We start from the raw sequence: 18719 nt of genomic DNA, 5'->3' as shown, positions 1-18719 counted from the left end.
TTCCGCTACTCAGGGAGCTTTCACTCCCTAAGATTCGAGAAGTTGAAGAAATCTTGATCTTGTAGAATTTGACCTCATCGGTCTCCTCCGTCAGCCCTTGCTGACCTCGTCTTTGCCTCCTCCTTTCGAGCTCGTCAGTTCGACCTCAACACCAGCTTCAGACTTCAGGCTTGTAAGTAGCGTCCACTACTCATTTACAAATGGAGGAGCTGCAGATCTGAGAGACAAGCCTCTGTCGGTGAGGGGCAGAGGGAAGAAGAACGATCTTGCAAGCTCACCGCCTCTCTCTCCTTCCTCTTTTCATCTCTCTCTCCTTCCTCTCCATCGCCAGATCACCATGTACTCGGAGAAGACCCCCATCATTCAGCACGCTGAGACTCCCAAGATCAAGCTCAACGACGGACGCAAGATCCCCGTCATTGGTTGGTTCTTGAAGCTTGATCCATCTGAATCTCCCTTGAAGCTCACAAGAGACGAGCAACTGACTCTTTTGACCCCTGTCTTCGCAGGCTTTGGCACTTGGAAGATCCCTATCGAGGTTGCGTAAGTACATATCTCTCTTTTTGGAGGATTTGTTTCGGGGAGCATGAGAAGCAGGAGGGAGAAGGGATTCGGAGAAAGGACGAGTTCGCTCGAACGAAGCTGATCCCCTCCCCTCTTTCCCTTCTTCTGCAGTGCTGGACAGGTCGATCAGGCCATCGAGCTTGGGTTCTCACACGTAAGTCCAAACTCTCTCAAGGAGTTACTCTTCGACTCGGGGGAGGGAAAACGGACGGCTGAAATTGACCGAGACGACCTCGTAGATCGACACAGCTCAAGCCTATCGCAACGAAACCGAGGCAGGCCAGGCTATCAGAGAATCTGGACTCTCTCGAGATGAGATCTGGGTGACCACCAAGTGGTCAGGGCTCGACGGGAAGGGCCCTCGACAGAGTGCGGAGGAGTCGCTCGAGAAGGTCCGTTCGGTTCCTCGTCTTGCTTCCAGCCTCGCCACCAGAACGCTGACTTTACCAATTCTATCAACAGCTCGGTTTGAAGTACATCGATCTCCTTCTGATTCACCACCCTCGGCTCGCCAACGGAGATATCCCTGCTGCGTGGGCTGAGTTTGAGAAGCTTCGTTCGTTCTCTCACCCGTTCCTCCTCGACGCTTCGTGGGTCGGCGATCAGAGCTGATATGCTCTTCTTCTTCTATAGAGGCTGACGGGCTCGTCAAGAGCATTGGAGTCTCGAACTTTGAGATCGAGGACCTCAAAATCCTCTTGAAGGACGCGAAGGTCAAGCCCGTATTGAACCAGGTGCGTCTTCTCCTCTCCTTCCTCCTTGTTGTTTCGTATCAAAAAGCTGATATCCTCTTCTCTCATACCTACTGCATGTATCGCTCTACTTTTTAGATCCTCTTCCACCCCTGTCAGCCTCTCTCGTCCTCGAATCGATCCGAAGCCTCGTCCGACTGACGCTATTTTTCGATCATTTCAGACGTCTACTCCTCCAAAGCTCCTCTGATCGAGTTCTTGGCCGAAAACGACATTGCTTTCGAGGCCTACTCTGGGCTCATCGTACGTCTCGTCGTTCCTCTCCTCTTCTCTCGTCTCTTTGCGACGCTGTCTGAATCTCCTTCGACGCGTCTCTCCTTTCTCCTTTCAGCCTCTCACTTCCCGACCTGGAGGACCCGCCGACAAGCCCGTTGATGCCATTGCTAATCGTCTTTCCATCGCTCCCGAGCAGGTCCTTCGTGAGATCTCCGCGTTTTCTGTCGCATTGAGCGGTCTCGAAGTCTCCCGCCCTGATCGACCTCCGTTCTTGTTTCGCAGTTGCATGGGTGATCGCTCACTCAGGTATCCCCATCACCACTTCCTCCAAGGCCGAACGAGTCAAGAACTACCTTCAGGTCCCCTTCATCAAGCTCACGAAGGAGGACGTCGCGTCGATCGATGCCGCTGGAAAGAAGGGAGAGGAAGTCGGCGGAGCGAAGTGGTATGCTTCTCGATTCGCTTTGGGTGGGTTGATTGGTCTTTCTGGAGTCGTCGCTTTCAGGCAGGTCTGTGGTTTTTGAGGAGGGATTAGCTCTGTTTCGATCTACTGCACGACGTTGATTTCAAGGAAACGGACGAGTAAGATACCGACCGTTCAGTTCTGTCTACGGAGCCGTCGATGATGCGTGAGGTCATTGCATCGTATCATCCATGCGAGAGAGAGCCAACAGAGAAGAGAAGAATCGACCAACAACGTTCTCAGTCTCCCAAAACGACGCACCAAGACGAGGCTCACCGCGTCGTTTGAAGAGAATCGCTGGGCTTGACCCCTCCTCCGAGACCGAAGTACTGAGCCTAGACCTGTGATCGCAGTAAATAGCCAAAGATCAAGAAGCTAGATGCCTGTGAGCAAGACCAATGGGACGACCAAGGAGGACGGAGGGGAGGGAGGGAGAGTCGAAGAAGGTCGGTGTTGGAAAGCTCCCAGGATCCGACGTGCAGATTTGTTGACGGTGAGCGCCGAGTAGATTAGTTGAGCCTTTAAGGGGAGGATAAGATCACTCTAGCAGAATGAGCTTGTGGTCGTCGGGAGGAAAGAAGAGAACGAGGGCGGGAAGGGAAGGAGAAGATTCAAGCTTCCTCGAGCTCACCTCCAACTCCTTCCATCTCTTCTGCTCGACCTTCCTCTTTCTCGTTCCCTTTTGTGAGTACTCCCGCTATTGATCTACTCGAACGCCGTGGTTGCAGATATGGAGAGACTTGCTGACTCGCTCTTCTTTCGACTCCCTCTGCATCAGTCCTTCAGCTTCCTCCTCCCTCTCCTCCCTTCCCTCCCCTTCTCCTCCATCCCTCGCCGTTTTTAGAAGATGAAGGTCACTCCTGCATCCTCATCGACAGAGCGAAGCTCTCGGATTGCTACTCACTCCCATATGTTCGTACATATCTTCTCGCTTGCCGTCGAACGTTTGAAGGAGCTCGCTCGCTGACCTTTCAACCTCCTCCTGCTCGTGTTTCTCTCTACAGCAAGGGACTCGGACTCAACGAGGATGGATCTGCTGTTCCCAACTCGGCTGGATTCGTAGGACAAGTCCAAGCTCGTGAAGTGTGTCTCTAGTTCTCTCACTAGAGGGTGAAGCAAGATCGAGCTCTCGACGTTCGAGCTGACCTTCTCCTTCCCTCCTTTCCCTCCAGGCCTGTGGACTCGTTACTTCGCTCATCCAACTCAAAAAGTTCTCTGGACGAGCTCTCCTTCTCGCTGGAGGTCCCGGAACCGGAAAGACTGCTCTCGCTCTCGCCGTTGCTCAGGAGCTGGGGTCCAAGGTCCCCTTCTGTCCCATCGTCGGAAGTGAGGTCTACTCGAGCGAGGTCAAGAAGACGGAGGTGCTTGGAGAGAGTTTCAGGAGGGCCATCGGTGAGTCAACTCTGTTCCTACGAGAGCCGTGAAGGATTGAGTACTGCACGAGGAGGGATGAGCTTGCTCTCCTTCCCAAAAGTTCGCGAGCTCGAGCTGACCTCTCCCTTCCTTTCCTCTCCTGCCTTTTCTGCCACAGGTCTTCGAGTCAAGGAGACCAAGGAAGTCTACGAGGGAGAGCTCACTGAGCTGACTCCTACGGAAGCCGAGAACCCTCTCTCAGGTTACGGAAAGACCATCTCTCACGTCGTCGTTGGCCTCAAGACCGTCAAGGGAACCAAGCAGCTTCGACTCGACCCTACCATCTACGAGGCCATCCAGAAGGAGCGAGTCGTTGTCGGAGATGTCATCTATATCGAGGCAAACACTGGAGCTGTCAAGGTTCGTTTTCTCTCCTTATCTGAATCGGTGGGAGGAGACGAGAAGGAAGAGAAGGAGAGCTCGAAGCTGACGATTTCCTCCTTCCTTCCTTCCTCCCTTCTTTCCCTCCCTCCCTTCCTTCCGCCTTGCCCCTGGTACATTCACAATAGCGAGTCGGTCGATCAGACGCCTACGCTTCGGAATACGATCTCGAGGCCGAGTCCTACGTTCCTCTTCCCAAAGGAGACGTCCACAAGAAGAAGGAGCTCGTCCAGGACGTTACTCTGCACGATCTCGACATGGCCAACGCTCGACCTCAGGGAGGACAGGACATCATGAGCGTGATGGGTCAGCTGGTGAAGGGTGGAAGGACCGAGGTGACGGACAAGCTGAGAGGAGAGATCAACAAGGTCGTCAACAGGTACATCGAGCAGGGAGTCGCAGAGTTGGTGCCGGGAGTGCTGTTCATTGATGAGGTGAGCATTTTCTTTCCCTTCTCTCGATTGATTTAGAGATTCAAAGAGTTGTATCTCCAACTTGAGCCTGGATCAGCCCGAGTTCGAGACTTCCGTCCGTTCGTTCGCCCGCTCACCTCTTCTTCCTCCCCCTCGTCTCTCGCCTCTCTTAGGTCCACATGCTCGACATCGAATGCTTCACCTACCTCAACCGAGCTCTCGAGTCTCCCATCTCCCCTCACGTCATCCTCGCCACCAACCGAGGACTCTCTACCATCCGAGGAACCGAATCCGAACCTGGAGGATCCGGAGCTGGAATCCAATCCCCTCATGGAGTTCCTCTCGATCTGCTCGACAGGTGCATGATCGTGAGGACGTACCCTCTCGAGAGGGAGGAGATCAAGGAGGTTGTGAGCATCAGGGCGAAGGTGGAGGGGCTGAAGGTTAGCGAGGAGGCGTTGGAGAGGTTGGCAGATGAGGGAGTGAGGAGTTCGATGAGGTGAGTAGATTCGTTTCTCTTCTCTTCGAATCGTCGAGATACAGCTCTCGAATACCTCTGGCTTGAAAGAGACCGCTGAGCTGATCATCTTCCGTTCATCCCTCTCTCTCCTCGCTCACAGGTACGCCCTCCAACTCATCTCACCCGCGTCCATCCTCGCTCGACTGGCTGGACGGACAGAGATTGGAGTGGAGGATATCTCGGAGATGAACGAGCTGTTCTTGGATGCGAAGAGGTGCGTTCTCCATCTTCTTCTCTCCCATCCTCCTTCCCTTCGCCGCTCGAACACTAACGCGTCGCTTTCGTCTTCGAAAACAGGTCGACGGTCGTGATCGGAGAGGCCAAGGGAATGATGGGTCGTTAGATGAATCGAACCGAGAGATTTTGGGGAGTATGCTCATGTCTTTCTTGTTTTATAGATCTCAAGAGAGCAAGCAAGAGGAAAGGAGAGGGGACGGAAAGGAAGACGCGTCGAGGTCGACTGTTTTCGAACGACGCTTTGCGATCGCTCTCACCTGCTCTCATCCTTGAACCTACTACCATGCTCTCATTAGCAGGAGTTGGCGACTTTATCCGAGGATTGTGCAGCAGCTATCTACAAGTCGAAGCGCAAACCAAACCCTACTCGTTCCTCTTCGCAAACCTCATATCCTCGTGAGCCCTCTCTCTTCCCTTCTCCCTAGCTCATCGGACCAACCGGGACTGACTTTTGTTCCTTCTTTCTGATCGCTCTCCAAGCACTCTGTACCTCAAAAAGAGAGCTAGCGGGAGGGTGATTGAGACGAGACAGCGTCGGCTCGTGCCTGTGAAAAAGTAAGTGAGTGACGACGATATCAGGTACGACTGGCTTTCTCTTCCTTTTAGGATGGAAACTAAAAGAAAGGGTGCTTTGGTGGAGGGAGGTGAAGGAAGCGGGACCGAATTGGCTGAGGGAAGGAACGGTTTGGTTTCCAAGAGGGAGTTGGGTTTCTGACGTCCATCATCTCTTCCTTCCCGTCCCCCTCCCTCTCTTTTTTTGTCTCTTCGAACCAGATCAGCTTCAAAAGATGGATCGCCCACCTCAAAAATCTTCCCTCCCACCTTCCTCTGCCAACAACCCTCCCCTCTCTTCGAACTCCCCTCCCGACACGCCAGGTCCCAAGACTCCTCCAGGCCTCCCTGCTCTTCTTCCTTCCACCACCAACGCCATTATCAGCAACGAGAAAAGCTTCAACTCCCTCACTCCTTCCGACTTGCACGGTCGATCTCTCTCCAACTCGCAACAACCAGCTCGACTTCCTCCCATCTCCTCGGCTTCCACTCCCTCCAACGCGGACGACGAGAGCGGTTTCAACTCTGAACAAGATCCCAAAGCTACCGTCTCCTCTGCAGCAGCTGCCATCTCTCGCTCGGACTCTTCCTCCTTCGATCGCTACAAAACGGGCGGTTCTCCCTCTTCGTCTCACCCGCCGATGCCCAAGAGCTTGATCGAAGCGGAGGAAGCGTTGGGGTTGAAGGAGAGGATTCAGCAGGAGGAGGAGAAGGAGAGGAAGAGGATCAGGGAAGGAGTCAAGGAGATGGAACTCAGGAGGACTCAGAATAGGGTCAGATCAGGGAGGGGAGGTGGAGAGGAGTGGAGAGGAGGAGAGGGAGACGGGAGCGAGTTGAGAGCTCCTCAGCCGAGATACGTTGGACGAGAAGGAACCGATACGGGGTACGATAGCGATAGTAGGAGTGTGTTTGGGAGCTACGATCCTGAGGTTCGAGGGACGAGGATTTTCGAGGAGGAGGAGGAGGAAGAAGGGGAGATGGAAAGTGAGTTTGGTTCGAAAGTCTCATATCTCGGAGCCGCCTCTCATAAGCCTGCTTTTCCTTCTCTCTCAAACTGACCTCTCCCTTCTTTCCCTTCCTCCTCACAGTCGTCTCTCGAGGTCTCTCTACCGACCGAACTCCTCAAACCATCACCTTTGACCGCCAACGACCACCACGACGAACGAGCGACACGTCCTCCGTCCCTCTCCCTCTCAAACATCGAGCCTCTGCTGCCTCCCACCCCGTCTCTCCTCTCTCCAAGAGCCAACAACTCCCTACTCCACCACTCGGGATCGGGCCTCCTCCTCAAAGATCGTACGACGACGAGTTGAGACCTCCTACGCCCACTCTTCGACGATCTCAGTCGACAGAACACTCGGTCGCCTACCAGCCTTCCGCCTACCCGTCGAGGTCCCAGCAACAGCAGCAGCAGTACGATCCTCGAGGAGACGGGAAAGACCGAGACGGGAGAGGTCAGCAGCAGCAGCAGCATCGAGGAGGAAGAGGAGGACATCCCCGATGGGATGGACGAGGCGACCGAGATGGAGAAAGAGATCGAGACCTCGACTTCCCTCCTTCGCCTCAAGGGATGTACGACTACTCGATTCCTCAACGATCCACCGGAGATACCTACTACCAGCAGCACCAGGAACCCGAATCCTACTACCGAAACAATCGAGGAGGACGCGCCATGAACCCTCGAGATCACTACTTCCCTGCCTCCCAATCCCAGCAGTTCCCTCTCCCTCCCACTCGAGATCGATATGGCTCTCTCCCCTCCCCTCATCCTTCTCCCCCAGAGCTTTACGACGAAGGTCTCCCTACTCCCACCGCCTCCTCAGGATCCAACTTCGGGCAGCAACAAGGCGTCGTCGCTCGAATTCAAAGAGAGGAGGCTGCCCTTCCTGCTTCGTTCTTCGGAGCTCCTTCGACTGGAGCGATGGCGATGAGAGGTCAGAGGAGTGCGGATCCGAGGTTCCCTGGGCACAGGAGCGATAGCTTCTACACGGCGAGTGAGGATGGGATGGGGACGGGAGGAGGAGCGGCAGCGATGAGTTTCACGAGCAGTCGAGCAGAGCCGGAGTTCTTCAAAGGGACGATTCATAACCTCCCGAACTTGAAGGATGGAACGAGGGTGGATGGGAAGACGAGCTGTGAGTTGGACGCGCTTTTTTTTGGAGATGGAGAGAGCGAGAAGAGAGACGTGACTGACCTTCGACGCGTCGTTCTTGGTCTTTTGATTTCACAGTGCCTATCACCTTCATCCAGAGAGATCTTGACCACTCGATCTCTTCACTCATCAGCAAGGACGTCTTCGCTGAGTTGCTCGACGATCCTGTACGTTCTTTCTCTCGTCCCCTCGCGCTCTTCGTTCTCTCGTTTGTCTTCGACGAAACCCTCGACTGACCGATTCTCTTCTTCTTTCGCTGCGATGGTCCAGATGGGACGCTTCCGATTCAGAGAGTGGTTGTCGAGGGAAGGGAAGCCTCAGTCGAGCTCGCTTCTTGCGTTCTACCAAGATTCGAAGGCGTACTTGAAGTCAGTCCCATCCTCTCTCTTCGGAGAAACGTAGGCTGACGTGATATCCCTCTTCAGGATCATGGACGAGTTCAAATCTCTCGGTCTCGCCATCCACGGTTCGTCGCGTCTCCTCTTCCATCTTCCCTTCTTTCTCTGATCTTTGCACACTCTCCTGTCTCCGCGTCTCTTTTTCTTCGATCGCAGAGTCCTTCCTCGCTCCCTCCTCCGTCAAGGAAATCGACGTCAACAACGAATCGAAGGAGGACAGCTTGCTTGCGTTGAGAGAGGCTCATCGACTCAAGACGCCGTTCTCGAAAGCTGCGACTCAGGCGTTCGATACGCTGTACGCTACGGAGTTTTCGGCGTTCATCAAGAAGAAGATCGTGAGTGTTTGAGGTGGGAACGATGTAGACGAGAGAAGGAAGAGAACTGACTTGGGTCTGGTTTGATTTGGGCGTGGAAAGACGGATCAAGCGAGAGTTCGGTACGTCTTCTCTTTCGTTTCCTTTCTCGTCCACTCTCTCTTTGTCGAGATGGTACTGATACTGACGAGCCTTACTTGCAGACTCGGCATGTTCACCGCTCAGCGAGAACGAGGAGACTTGGGAGACGTGTGAGTTCAGCCTCCTCTTCTCTTCAACCACTTCTTCGCCGAATCTCTTCATCGAGCTGATCTCGCTTCGCTCCCCTCCCTTCCAGCTTCTGCCTCACCAACCCTCGACTTCCGGATCATCCCATCGGTGCGTCTTATCTCGCTTTTCTTTTCCCACGCCATCTTCACCTTCGGCACCTTTCTCCTCCCGCTCTTCGATCTATCACTGCTGACCTCTCTCTTCCTCTTAGTCATGTGCTCGGACGGGTTCATCAGACTTACAGGCTACCCTCGAAACCAACTCGTCGGGAGGAACTGTCGAGTACGTCGTTCTCGCTCGCCCGCGTCTCTCTTTCGCTTCCGCTCCCGCTGACGAGTCGACCTCTTCGTTCCTTTCACCAGTTCCTTCAAGGACCTTCGACTAACCCCGAGTCTGTTCAAAACCTTCGAAACGCCTTGAACGCAGGTGTTCCGTCGTGCGAGGTGAGTCTCTCGCTCGATTACAAGTCGAAGGAGGAGACGAACGAAACGAAGGCTGATCTCTCGACGCGTCTCTTCTCTTCTTGCTGTCCAGCTTCTTCTCAACTACAAGGCCGACGGAACAGCTTTCTGGAACTGCCTCAGTATGATCCCTCTCAAGACGAGGTGAGTGGCTTTCGTCGTACTCTTGCTCGACGCGTTGTGACGACTTTTCGATGCTGATCCACTTCTTTCCTTTCTTCCTCTTCATGAAAACAGCAACGGGCGAGTTGATTACGTCATCGTTCGTCCCTTCCTTTTTGTGGGTTTCCTCTCTGGTGCCTGACTCGTCATTCTCCGGTATCGTCTCTTACAGGGAGGTCAGATCAACATCAGTGGAGCTCTCGCTTCGCGACAATCCCTCTCCTTCCTCGTCGGAGCATCTGCCACCGACAGCACCATGTCTTCCGTCGAAGATCGACATGCCATCGAACTGGCCAAGTCAGGAAACTCGGATCTCGAGCTCTCTTCCGAAGTCATCTCAGCAGTGCGTCTCTCGTTCATCCCTTCTCTCTCCTATCGAAACGTCGTCGCTGACCTCCTCCTTCTTCTTCTTCTTCTTCTTTTTTTCCGCAGGTCGAACGACAAATCGGTCATCAATCCCATCTTCGAGCCAAAGAGTCTCTCGGTCCAGGAGAACGACCAGGAGGAGCAGTCGCTGCCGGTCTCGTTCAGGACAACGACACCGCTGAGAGAGTCGGAGGATTCGGAAGCACTTCTCCTGCTGGGATCTCGAAGTTTTTCTCGAGGCTCAGAGGGAAGACGACTCTTCCTGGAGTCTTCTCGGCTGAGGGGCAGAGGATCTCGGGAGCGGAGGGGATGTTGGGAACGCATGCTTTGCCTCTCGACGAGCAGATGGCGAAGTTCACTGAAGTCTACTCCAAGATCTTCCTCTTCCGAACGAAGAAGAGGGAGGTCATCTTTGTAACGCCTTGCCTCTCGCCTATCTCGGTCAGTCTCTCCCACTGCTTTCTCGATCGAACGAGACGTCCAAGCTGACCTGTTCCGCTCTTTTCGTTTCGTCGTTCAGGATTCTCCATCACCTCTCCCAAGAAGATGTACGCCTCACCACTCTTGCACCAAGAGTACGTTCGCACGTTCCTTCGCCTTTCCTGTCGCGCTCGAAGTGGACTCAGACTGTCTCTCCAGGAGAGAAACTTCAAGCGGGAAAGCTCCTGTCCTTTCCTCTCACGAGTTCCAAACTGACTCCTCCTTCTTCCTTTTCGATAGCTTCACCGACCTACTCTGTCTCCCCACCCGTCGAGAAACCGCAGAACTCAAGAAGAACGTCAGGAAGATCGTTCAAACCGAAGCGGCTCACTCTCTTCGAGGAGGAATCCGACTCTCGAGCAAGGTCCGAGGAGCGAGATCAGCTGCTGTTTCCGATGCTGTTACCGAGGAAGGAGTCAGGTCAGTACCAATACTACCAGGTTGACGCGTTTTTTCTGCTCTTTGAGACGCGACGAAACGGATCCTGACCCTTCTCGACTTCCGTTCTCGTTCGTTCTTTCCTTTCGCAGAGTCACCCTCGGATTGATGCATCTCACTCCTCTCAAGGATCAGAAGGGATACGTTGAGGCATGGGCTTGCGTTTTTGGAGGTTGAGCGACGGTTGGATTGGGTTGTTGTTGGCGACGCGTCGGGTTTGTTTCTATTCCATCTCGTTTTGGTTTGTTTCTCTCGTAGCGCTTGGTTCTTCGTTTCTTAGCCTATGTCCTCTTCTTTTCTTGATTTGATATGTACTAGTATCGAAATCGTTTGTAGTAGTCTACTTGGCCAGTAAAAGGGCAGAAGAAGTAGAAGAACGAAAGGTCGACGAGCGTGGACGAGCCAGAGATAAATCTGCGAAACATATGAACCTAGCAGGCACTATCCTAACTAGAAGCCCCACCGATCATTTCCAGAGCCTCTCCGGCTTCGACGTCCTCCTCCACGTTCTCTCCCTTCTTCGTCTCGTCCACCTTTCCCCAAGTCCAACCCTCCCTCACCTCCCCGAACCCGATCTCGGACTTGTCCACCATCCTGATCCCGATCTTCTCCAACTCGAACCCATGCAGCACGACTAACGTTCCGTGTCGATGTGATTTCAACGAGAAGTCCAAACTCTTGACGACGAGGGTTCGAAGGAGAGGGAGTCGCGTCCTGTCGAGGAGGCGGACGAGTTCGGCTGGGATTGAGCTGCTATCCGAGTACGCGTTCCCAACCTCGGACTTGGGACTTTGAGGGTCCCATCCGAACGAAACCAAGTTGACCGCCGTGGACGACGATGGGGTGTGGGCCAGCTCGATGGATTCCAAGGCGGGAAGGCGCGTCTGTGCGAGGAGAAGGTCGAGATCGACTCCGTGGATTGAGAGGGTGCGAAGGTTGGGACTGGAGTCGAGTACGACCGAGTTGAGACTGAGGCGGTCGCTCTCGAGGGCGCCCCAGAACGAGATCTGCAGGAAGGAGAGTCGACGAGCCGTTTGGGGGGTAAGGAATCGACGGAGCTCCAGTGTCTTCTTCCTGCGAGGGAGGAAGATGTGGAGAGACAGGGATTTGAGGTAGGGGGGATTTCTGGTGAGTAGGAATTTAAAATCGCAATCCCAGTCGGCGTGGATGGAAAGGGAAACGAGGGAGGGAGGGAGGAGGAAGGGAGGAGTGGTGCGGGAAGTGAAGATTCCTTGTTGGAGGAGGATCGAGAGGGTCGTGAGGTTGGGAAAGGGTGTTCCGAGGGAGAGACGTTGTTTGACGATTTTTGTAGTGATGTAGAGGGTGTCGAATCGTTCCAAGGCTGGGAAGACGACGGAGTTGGAAAGAAGGATCCGACCTAGGAAGGAGAGGTCGAACCGGCTCGTTATACGATGAATCTGCTTGGCGAGGTACGGATGAAGCTCCAGGGACCGCTCGAGTTTTCCTGAGTAGAGTGGATGAACGTGGTGGTAGAGAAAGAAGGATGCGATCTCCTAGCAAGATGGAGAAGGAGGGGAGAGGGAGAAGGGAAGGGAAGGTTAGCCTGAGGTTCAGCAAGTGAGGAGAGAGTGAGAAAGTCTACTCACGTTCCAAAGATGGGAAACCAAGGCAGCCCTCGTGAGAAAGTCTGTTGCTGCTGCCAGAGCGTGAGAAGGATCGTCGCGGACGGCGTTTCGAAGTAAGGTGGGAGAAGGTACGGAGGGATCGGAAGCGTTGAGCTCGATGATGATGTAGTAGAGGTCGAACGGAAGCCTGCCAGGCGAAGAGGAGGATCGTAGTGGTTTCTTCCTGCCGATATCCATGAAGGGAACGAAGAAAGGAGCGAGTCGAGAGAGGAGAGAGAGGAGGGAGGAAGGAGGAAAAGGAAGATGTGGTTCAAGGTCAACTCGCCGCTTCTCCTCTTCTTACTGTCATGTCTCTGTCCTCCCTCTCCATAGCAACGACTCCATTACTCGCTCCAACTATTCTCAACCCACCATCAGAGACGGATATGCTGCTCTTACAACCCGAACAAGGTCCCTTGAGCGAGGACACTCTCAGGCGAAGGCACAATCGACAGGTGAGCTCACGGTCCCTTCCTTCCCTCTCCTCTTGTCCTTCTCGTCTTCCTTGACCATCCTGCTCACCTCTGAACTCCTTTTCTTCTTCTTAACAGATATGGGCATGGTGGTCTTTCGCTTTTGCTGCCGAGACTTTTGCTGCTTGCGCCATGGTGAGCTCTTCGCCCCACCAGCTCTTCCAGCGAGTCGCCGTTTGTTGCGAGCTCACTGACCCTTCTTCCCTCTTCTCTTCGACCCTCGACCACGCCTCCACGTTCTTCTTCGCTTCTATCGCATCAAGACCGTCTTCATCCCTATATGCCTAGAACAAATCTCTCGGTCCACAGGTTTCCTCGAACCAGAACGAACGGTGCCCTGCCCTCTCTCGGCCGAGGACGAGGTCGAAGGATCCGCTCGTTGCAAGGCCAAAATAGCAGGAATCTGGGTGGATACGGCTTCTTTCTCGTGAGTGCTACCATCCGGATCTTCCTTTGTGTTCTCTCGTACCAGCAACTGCTAACATCCGTCGTTCCTTCAGCCTCTACACCTACTCCATCTCCGTTGCCCTCCAAGCTCTCCTCGTCGTTTCAATCGGATCCACCGCAGACCACGCTCCCCATCGAAAACTCCTCCTCCTCTCCTTTGCTTTCGTCGGAGCACTCTCCGCCATCTCCTTCACCCTCATATCCTTAGCACCTGTCCTGGCCCTCCTCAGCATCATCGCCATTGCCTGCTTCGGCTGCTCCTTCGTCTGCTCGAACGCGTACCTCCCTGATCTCGGGAAGGGAGGAGAGAAGGTCAGAGCTGCGAGGTTGGAGTGGGAGGAGGAAGCGGAACGTGCTAGGGAGGAAGGTGGTGGTGCTACAGGAGGAGATTCGAGACCAGGGGTGATGTTACCCGGAGTGGAGTTCTCCAACGACGACAACGACGCGTCGAATCGAACGGAAGAAAGAGCGCCTCTCCTCGACGATCTCAGCCTCCTCAACATCTCTCAAACCTCTCATCTCCTCCAACTCAAAAATACCTACCTGGAAACCCTCGCCATCTACACCTCCCACATCTCCCTACTCGCCATCGCGATAGGTTACAGCGGAGGGGTCGCCGTCCTGATCCCTTCGTTCCTCCTCGTCGTCGCTATGGACGGAACGTCGCTCTCCCTTCGGCTCGCCGTTGCTCTCAGTGGAGCGGTATGGGCGTTGGCTACTTTACCGGCGGCGAGATGGTTGGGGAGCTTGAAGGGGTGGAGAGGTGAGGGAGGGAAGGAGAAGATCAGTTGGATGGGAGAGGTTGGGAAGAGTTGGAGGAGTTTGGGGTCGACGTTGAGGCCGAAGGAGATTGGGAGGCTGAAGGAGACGTTTTGGTTTTTGTTGAGTTGGATGTTTTTGAGCGATGGTGAGTTGCGATCTTGTTAGACTTTCGAAGCCGTCGCGTCGATGAGAAACTTGACTTTGGCTCTTCTTCCGCTCAGCTGCTGCGACTTTCTCCTCGACGGCTATCATGTGAGTGCTGCGATTTACTATTTCTTTCCACGTTGAAGTTCATCTGATTCGATGCTTTTCTCTCTCTCAGCTTCGCCAAAACTACGCTCAAAATGTGAGTCTGTCGTCTCGTCTTGCTTTCCTTTCTCCATCTGACACCTTTCTCCTCCGTTCCTCTTCTTCTTAGGTCATCGAGTGAAGTAATCATCGTCGCCTTTCTCGCTCAGATTTCAGGCGTCTTCGGTGGGCTTACCTGTCCGATCCTCCAACGGAAACTTGGTTCGTCGCGTCCCTCTTCCCCTTCCAGTCTTCGCGTCCCGCTGACCTCCTTCCTCTTCGTCCAGGCTGGTCCAACAAACGCTGCCTGATTACTCTCGTCCTCATCATGGCTCTCCTCCCAGTCTATGGGATAATCGGACTTTTCACGAGTGTGGGAGGCCTCAAAACTCCCGGAGAGATGTACACCGTCTCTTTCTTCTTCGGTCTTTGCTTTGGCCCTTTCCAGTCGTTTGGTGAGCCTAGCGTTTCCTTGATTGTTTGCAAGCTTTCATCTGACTTCCTTCTTCTCGTTTTCACCTCCAGCTCGAACCGTCTTCTCGTCTCTCATCCCTCCCGGACGAGTTCGTTCTCTGCCTCCCCTTAACTTTCAATCTTCCTTCCGTACCTTCAACTGACTCAGTTTTGGCTTCTCACTCACAGGAAGCTCGCTTCTTCGGTCTCTACTCCATCACCGACAAGTCTTCGTCCTTCTTCGGGGTTCGTCGCCTCCCCTTTCCCTCCTTCTCTCCTTCGAACTCGACGCTGACGCTTCGTCTTCGTCCCCTCAACCTTTCATAGCCAGCAGCAGTCGGACTCATCGCCGATCTCACAGGCGAGATCCGGTACGGCTTCGTCTTCCTGCTGTTCATGCTCGTCCTTCCCGTCCCTCTGCTGGTTTGGAAGGTCGATCTCGACAAAGGAAGGGAGAGAGCAAAGGTTTACTCGGAGGAGGAGTCGAGGAGCGGAAGTGGGGGGAGTTTAGAAGAGTAGCTTTTTGTAGTACTGGACGATTGATTGACGAGTTTCGGGACGTGACCTTCTTGTTTTTGGTCTCGGTGAGCCGGAAAGAAGGGACGACGCGTTCTTTGCGAGAATGTGCATAGTGATCGGGGTGCATAGGACTAACGAGATTCGAAGAGACAATGGGAACGAAAGAAGCGAATAAGTACGAAAGTGGGAACCGAAAAGCTGAGCAACGAACGAGAGAAAGATAGAGGGATGGATCAGAGACGGGAAGGCGACTGAACGAAAAAAACGGCGGAGAAGCGTATCGACAAGAGTAAAGAGACTTTGAAGCGAAGACAAGATGAAATAGAAAGTAAAGGGACCACATCAAACGGAGAAAGACGAAAGACAGCGAGAAATTCGAGGGAGGAGGTTGACGAGGAAGAAGGAGGGTTCGGCGGAGGGGATGATTTGAAGGTGTTGGAGCGACGCGCTCAGCCTCGAGAGGGCAGCGATGAAGGATGGGAAATTGGAAGCGGTGCGTTGGAGTCCGTAGGGGGCTGTTATGGTGAGTCTCGGTGCGAGGAGATGGAGGGATTGGAGGAAGATGGGCGAGGAGAAAGGGTAGCAGGGGGACTGTCCGATGGAGCGGAGATTCGGGAGGAGGGAGAGGAGTTGGGGTAGGCCAACTTTGGGAGAGGGAGGTCCCCAGAGTTTGCACTCTCGGAAGGCAAAGTTGAGATCCTTGACGAAGAATCCGAGGTCTTGTTGAGCGGCTGAGGCGACGACGATGGTCTTTGAGAACGACTCGCATGATTCGAAGCTGGGGAGCACGACGCAGCTGTAAAGGATCCTCTTAGCAAGGGTCTTCGGACCGAAGAGTTCGGAAGGTCAGATCCTACCAGCGAGAAAACTGTCCTGAACGGTAGAAGGCTCACCGAAAAGCGCGTCGACACCCTCGTCCAAGCCAGCATCTCCTTCGCCACTCGAAGCTCCCCATCGTCAAGGCATGCCTCCAGCCCCGACTGGTAGGCCGAAGGAGACCTGGGAGGTGGAGCGCATGCTTGAAAAATCTCGATCCAAACGTCGTTGGGGATTCTGCCTGGCGAGAAGGATGAGATTTGGAGGAAAGCGGAGGAGGAGGAGAAGTGGGTGAGCTCAACGCTTCTCCTTGCGAAGGAAAGGAACAAGCTCGAGGACCTACGGTGAGTTTCCGAGCTAGAGCCCCTCCCAGAAGTTGAAGTGACTTCTGACATGAAAACTTGACGTTGTAGTGGTCGCAGGAGAAGAAGGAGCGAAGAGTCAAAGGTCGATTTCGAGGTCGAGACTTCCTCCTCCTCACGACCATCCTCCATCCTCAAATTCACTGTTTCTACCACTCAAAAGTACGCCAGAGAATCCTCTATACGACTCTCAGTTCTAAATCGACGCTCGCTGACTGAGATCCCTTCCTTTCAGCTCTTTAGAGACGCACCTCTTCTCCCTCCCTCCCTTCCCCTCCCTGCATCATGAATCCCTCTACATCCAACCCCTCCACCTTCTCTTTCAACACCAACAACTCCAACTCATCCACTCCCGCTACCAACAACCGTCCACTGCCTCAACAACAGCAACGAGCAGGCTCTGGATCCGCTCCTTCGACTCCAACAGCCACTGGATCGAGCTCAACAGCTGGTCCTTCTCAACAACAGCAGCCATCCGCCGCCTACCAGGCAGCTCAAGCTCAAGCTCAGGAACAGATGGAGACAAAGAGAGCTGGAGAGGTTGAGAAGAGGGACAGGACGCTGGGAGAGTTCATGCTCATGCTGGACGACTACGAGCCTTTGGTGAGCTCCCTCCCCTCCTTCCTCCTCTTCGAAGAATCTCAAGCTCGAGCTGGTCGGGCTTGGAGGCTGCACGAGCTAGGGTGTACCATCTGGAGTCTAAGGGGTATCTCTGTCTTTACAGTCACGGCGAGTAGGGAAGCTCGAAGTCGAGTGAGGAGGGACTGAAACAGGAAGGGAAGGAGGGCTGAGCTCGACCTCGACGAGCTCCTCCCCTCCCTGCGTCGCCTCCTCAAGCCCTCCAATCTCCCTCTGTTCTCTCTTACTTCATCGTGGGATGTAGATCAGATCGACCGGGGTGACATATCATGGACTCGAATCGATTCCAGTCGTCTGTCCTCGCGACCTCGCTTCACTCCTCCCGACGCACCGTTCAACCCGTCGCCTCCTTCTCCACCGCACAGAAGCTGACTGTATCCTCCTTTCTCCCTTCTCTCAGATACCTGAAGAGGTCACCGACTACTTCCTCCAGAAATCAGGCTTCGAAACCTCCGATCCTCGCCTGTTCGTCCCTTCAACCCTCTCTCTCCCCACCTCCTTCGACTCTCCTCGTCTCTTCGCTCCCTTCAGTCCACTTGAGACGCGTCTCTACCCCTTAGCCGCTTACATACTCACCTTCGTCTCTCTGTCTTTTGTTCCTACATCAGAAAACGTCTCCTCTCCCTCGCCGCCCAGAAGTTCGTTTCGGACATCGCAACGGACGCGTTCCACTACGCTCGAATCAGAACCAACGCTACTCCTGCGACGAGAGGACGTCCACCTACTGCTGGAGGGGCCACTGCCCCTGGAGTAAAGGTCCATCCATGTTATCAACTCGCCTCGCGCCGCTTTTCCTCTTCGTCGGTCGTCGTTTGCTGACGCGTGCCGCTTTTTCACCTTCCTTGTTTCTTCCTACCAGGACAAGAACCGAACCGTCCTGACGATGGATGATCTGAGCGCTAGTCTCGCGGAGAGGGGAGTCAAGTGAGTTTCCGTTCTCCTTCTTGTGGAAACCGCGTCGAAAAGGACGAAAGCACAGCGAACACGAAGACGAGGAGTTGATCGACTGCTTCTTCCTCTTCACAGCTTGAAGAAGCCTGAGTACTACCAGTAGATTGGACCTCTATAAGATGTAACGATGCACGATCTTCTTCTTTCGACGTTTCGAGCGAGATGACCGAGGGAGAGACGAGAGAGGAGAGGACGGAAGAGAAGGCAGAAAATCGGTGAGTCCTCGGGCCTTTCTTTTTGAGACAAACCCCTCTCTATGGCTGAAATTCCGCGTTATGTTTCCCCCATATTTTTTCTAGATCTTACCTGTATCTCTCTCGCAACGGGGTACTGGGGCGCGGGGAAGGTGGGTCTGGAAACTGAAGCTCGTCGCCTGACCGACGCGTCTCTCCTTTCTCAGCTTTCAGCTGCTAGGGTCTGGCACATCAACCGCTGCCTCCTGCCGATGTCCCATCTTATCCGAGCCCCTAAAGGTTCTTTCGAATTGAGTTTCGCGGAGGAAATCAATTCACTCGCGGCGGGAGAGAAGGAGGAGAAGGTGAGCTCTCGAAGTCGCTTCGAGCAGATCGTTCTTCGTTCCTTTCCCTGACTTCTTCTCCTTTCCTTCTTTTCCTCTCTTCTTCGATGAACAGAATCATGATCTTTGATCTCCTGGATACGGAGGACTCCTAGAACAGCTCACTTTGAAACGGCGGCAGGAGCATTCCTTTCGCCCTCTTTTTGCCCCTCGAGGTTTGAGACCTCGTCGCGTCGAACCTTTTCCTGATCCTCCCTTGTTCCGTCGAACGTCAGAGGGGACCGCGTGGCTTGAACCTTGCCTTCCCTTCGATCC

At 54.1% G+C, this 18719-nt stretch overlaps 7 protein-coding genes across 7 annotated transcripts; 5 read left to right on the top strand and 2 right to left on the bottom strand.

Moving 5' to 3' along the window:
- The first annotated feature begins 143 nt into the window (after positions 1-143).
- On the top strand, positions 144-2102 carry BDY24DRAFT_385902 (aldo/keto reductase). The gene is made up of 11 exons (XM_076640034.1): positions 144-172; positions 332-422; positions 510-543; positions 676-718; positions 804-956; positions 1027-1120; positions 1198-1298; positions 1395-1410; positions 1480-1559; positions 1648-1735; positions 1815-2102. The coding sequence occupies exons 2-11, from the start codon at positions 338-340 to the stop codon at positions 2054-2056; spliced, it is 936 nt and encodes a 311-aa protein (XP_076497801.1). The 5' UTR covers positions 144-172; positions 332-337; the 3' UTR covers positions 2057-2102.
- Positions 2103-2625: 523 nt separating this feature from the next.
- RVB1 (RuvB family ATP-dependent DNA helicase pontin) lies at positions 2626-5116 on the top strand. Its single transcript, XM_076637870.1, has 9 exons — positions 2626-2679; positions 2774-2907; positions 3000-3078; positions 3168-3387; positions 3527-3768; positions 3918-4223; positions 4376-4701; positions 4823-4936; positions 5020-5116. Exons 2-9 carry the CDS (start codon positions 2843-2845, stop codon positions 5063-5065), a joined length of 1398 nt encoding a protein of 465 aa, XP_076497800.1. The 5' UTR covers positions 2626-2679; positions 2774-2842; the 3' UTR covers positions 5066-5116.
- Positions 5117-6220: 1104 nt separating this feature from the next.
- Positions 6221-10849, top strand: BDY24DRAFT_350325 (uncharacterized protein). The gene is made up of 18 exons (XM_076637698.1): positions 6221-6495; positions 6600-7646; positions 7742-7830; positions 7934-8031; positions 8089-8129; positions 8218-8396; positions 8478-8497; positions 8579-8626; positions 8713-8753; positions 8857-8927; positions 9008-9088; positions 9180-9250; positions 9344-9368; positions 9441-9611; positions 9701-10075; positions 10155-10209; positions 10355-10534; positions 10645-10849. Exons 1-18 carry the CDS (start codon positions 6258-6260, stop codon positions 10659-10661), a joined length of 2847 nt encoding a protein of 948 aa, XP_076497799.1. The 5' UTR covers positions 6221-6257; the 3' UTR covers positions 10662-10849.
- Position 10850: 1 nt separating this feature from the next.
- Positions 10851-12448, bottom strand: BDY24DRAFT_385896 (uncharacterized protein). The gene is made up of 2 exons (XM_076640033.1): positions 12160-12448; positions 10851-12066 (listed from the first exon to the last, which is right to left on the bottom strand). Exons 1-2 carry the CDS (start codon positions 12373-12375, stop codon positions 10999-11001), a joined length of 1284 nt encoding a protein of 427 aa, XP_076497798.1. The 5' UTR covers positions 12376-12448; the 3' UTR covers positions 10851-10998.
- Positions 12449-12563: 115 nt separating this feature from the next.
- ATG22 (Atg22p) lies at positions 12564-15119 on the top strand (the record flags this gene model as incomplete). The annotated part of the gene is made up of 11 exons (XM_076643296.1): positions 12564-12632; positions 12729-12785; positions 12914-13077; positions 13151-14004; positions 14081-14111; positions 14182-14205; positions 14278-14369; positions 14435-14602; positions 14673-14710; positions 14790-14846; positions 14928-15119. 11 exons carry the CDS (start codon positions 12564-12566, stop codon positions 15117-15119), a joined length of 1746 nt encoding a protein of 581 aa, XP_076497797.1.
- A 119-nt stretch (positions 15120-15238) lies between these two features.
- BDY24DRAFT_385894 (uncharacterized protein) lies at positions 15239-16348 on the bottom strand. Its single transcript, XM_076640032.1, has 3 exons — positions 16279-16348; positions 16013-16176; positions 15239-15941 (listed from the first exon to the last, which is right to left on the bottom strand). Exons 1-3 carry the CDS (start codon positions 16328-16330, stop codon positions 15462-15464), a joined length of 696 nt encoding a protein of 231 aa, XP_076497796.1. The 5' UTR covers positions 16331-16348; the 3' UTR covers positions 15239-15461.
- Positions 16223-18024, top strand: BDY24DRAFT_385892 (transcription initiation factor TFIID subunit 10). The gene is made up of 7 exons (XM_076640031.1): positions 16223-16279; positions 16349-16459; positions 16533-16900; positions 17337-17401; positions 17545-17692; positions 17796-17860; positions 17963-18024. Exons 3-7 carry the CDS (start codon positions 16583-16585, stop codon positions 17988-17990), a joined length of 624 nt encoding a protein of 207 aa, XP_076497795.1. The 5' UTR covers positions 16223-16279; positions 16349-16459; positions 16533-16582; the 3' UTR covers positions 17991-18024.
- Positions 18025-18719: the final 695 nt, after the last annotated feature.

This window comes from Mrakia frigida (assembly GCF_051309035.1).
Source record: "Mrakia frigida strain ATCC 22029 unplaced genomic scaffold BDY24scaffold_11, whole genome shotgun sequence".
NCBI classification, from domain to species: Eukaryota; Fungi; Basidiomycota; class Tremellomycetes; order Cystofilobasidiales; family Mrakiaceae; genus Mrakia; species Mrakia frigida.
This window is presented reverse-complemented; position numbering and strand designations above follow the sequence as displayed.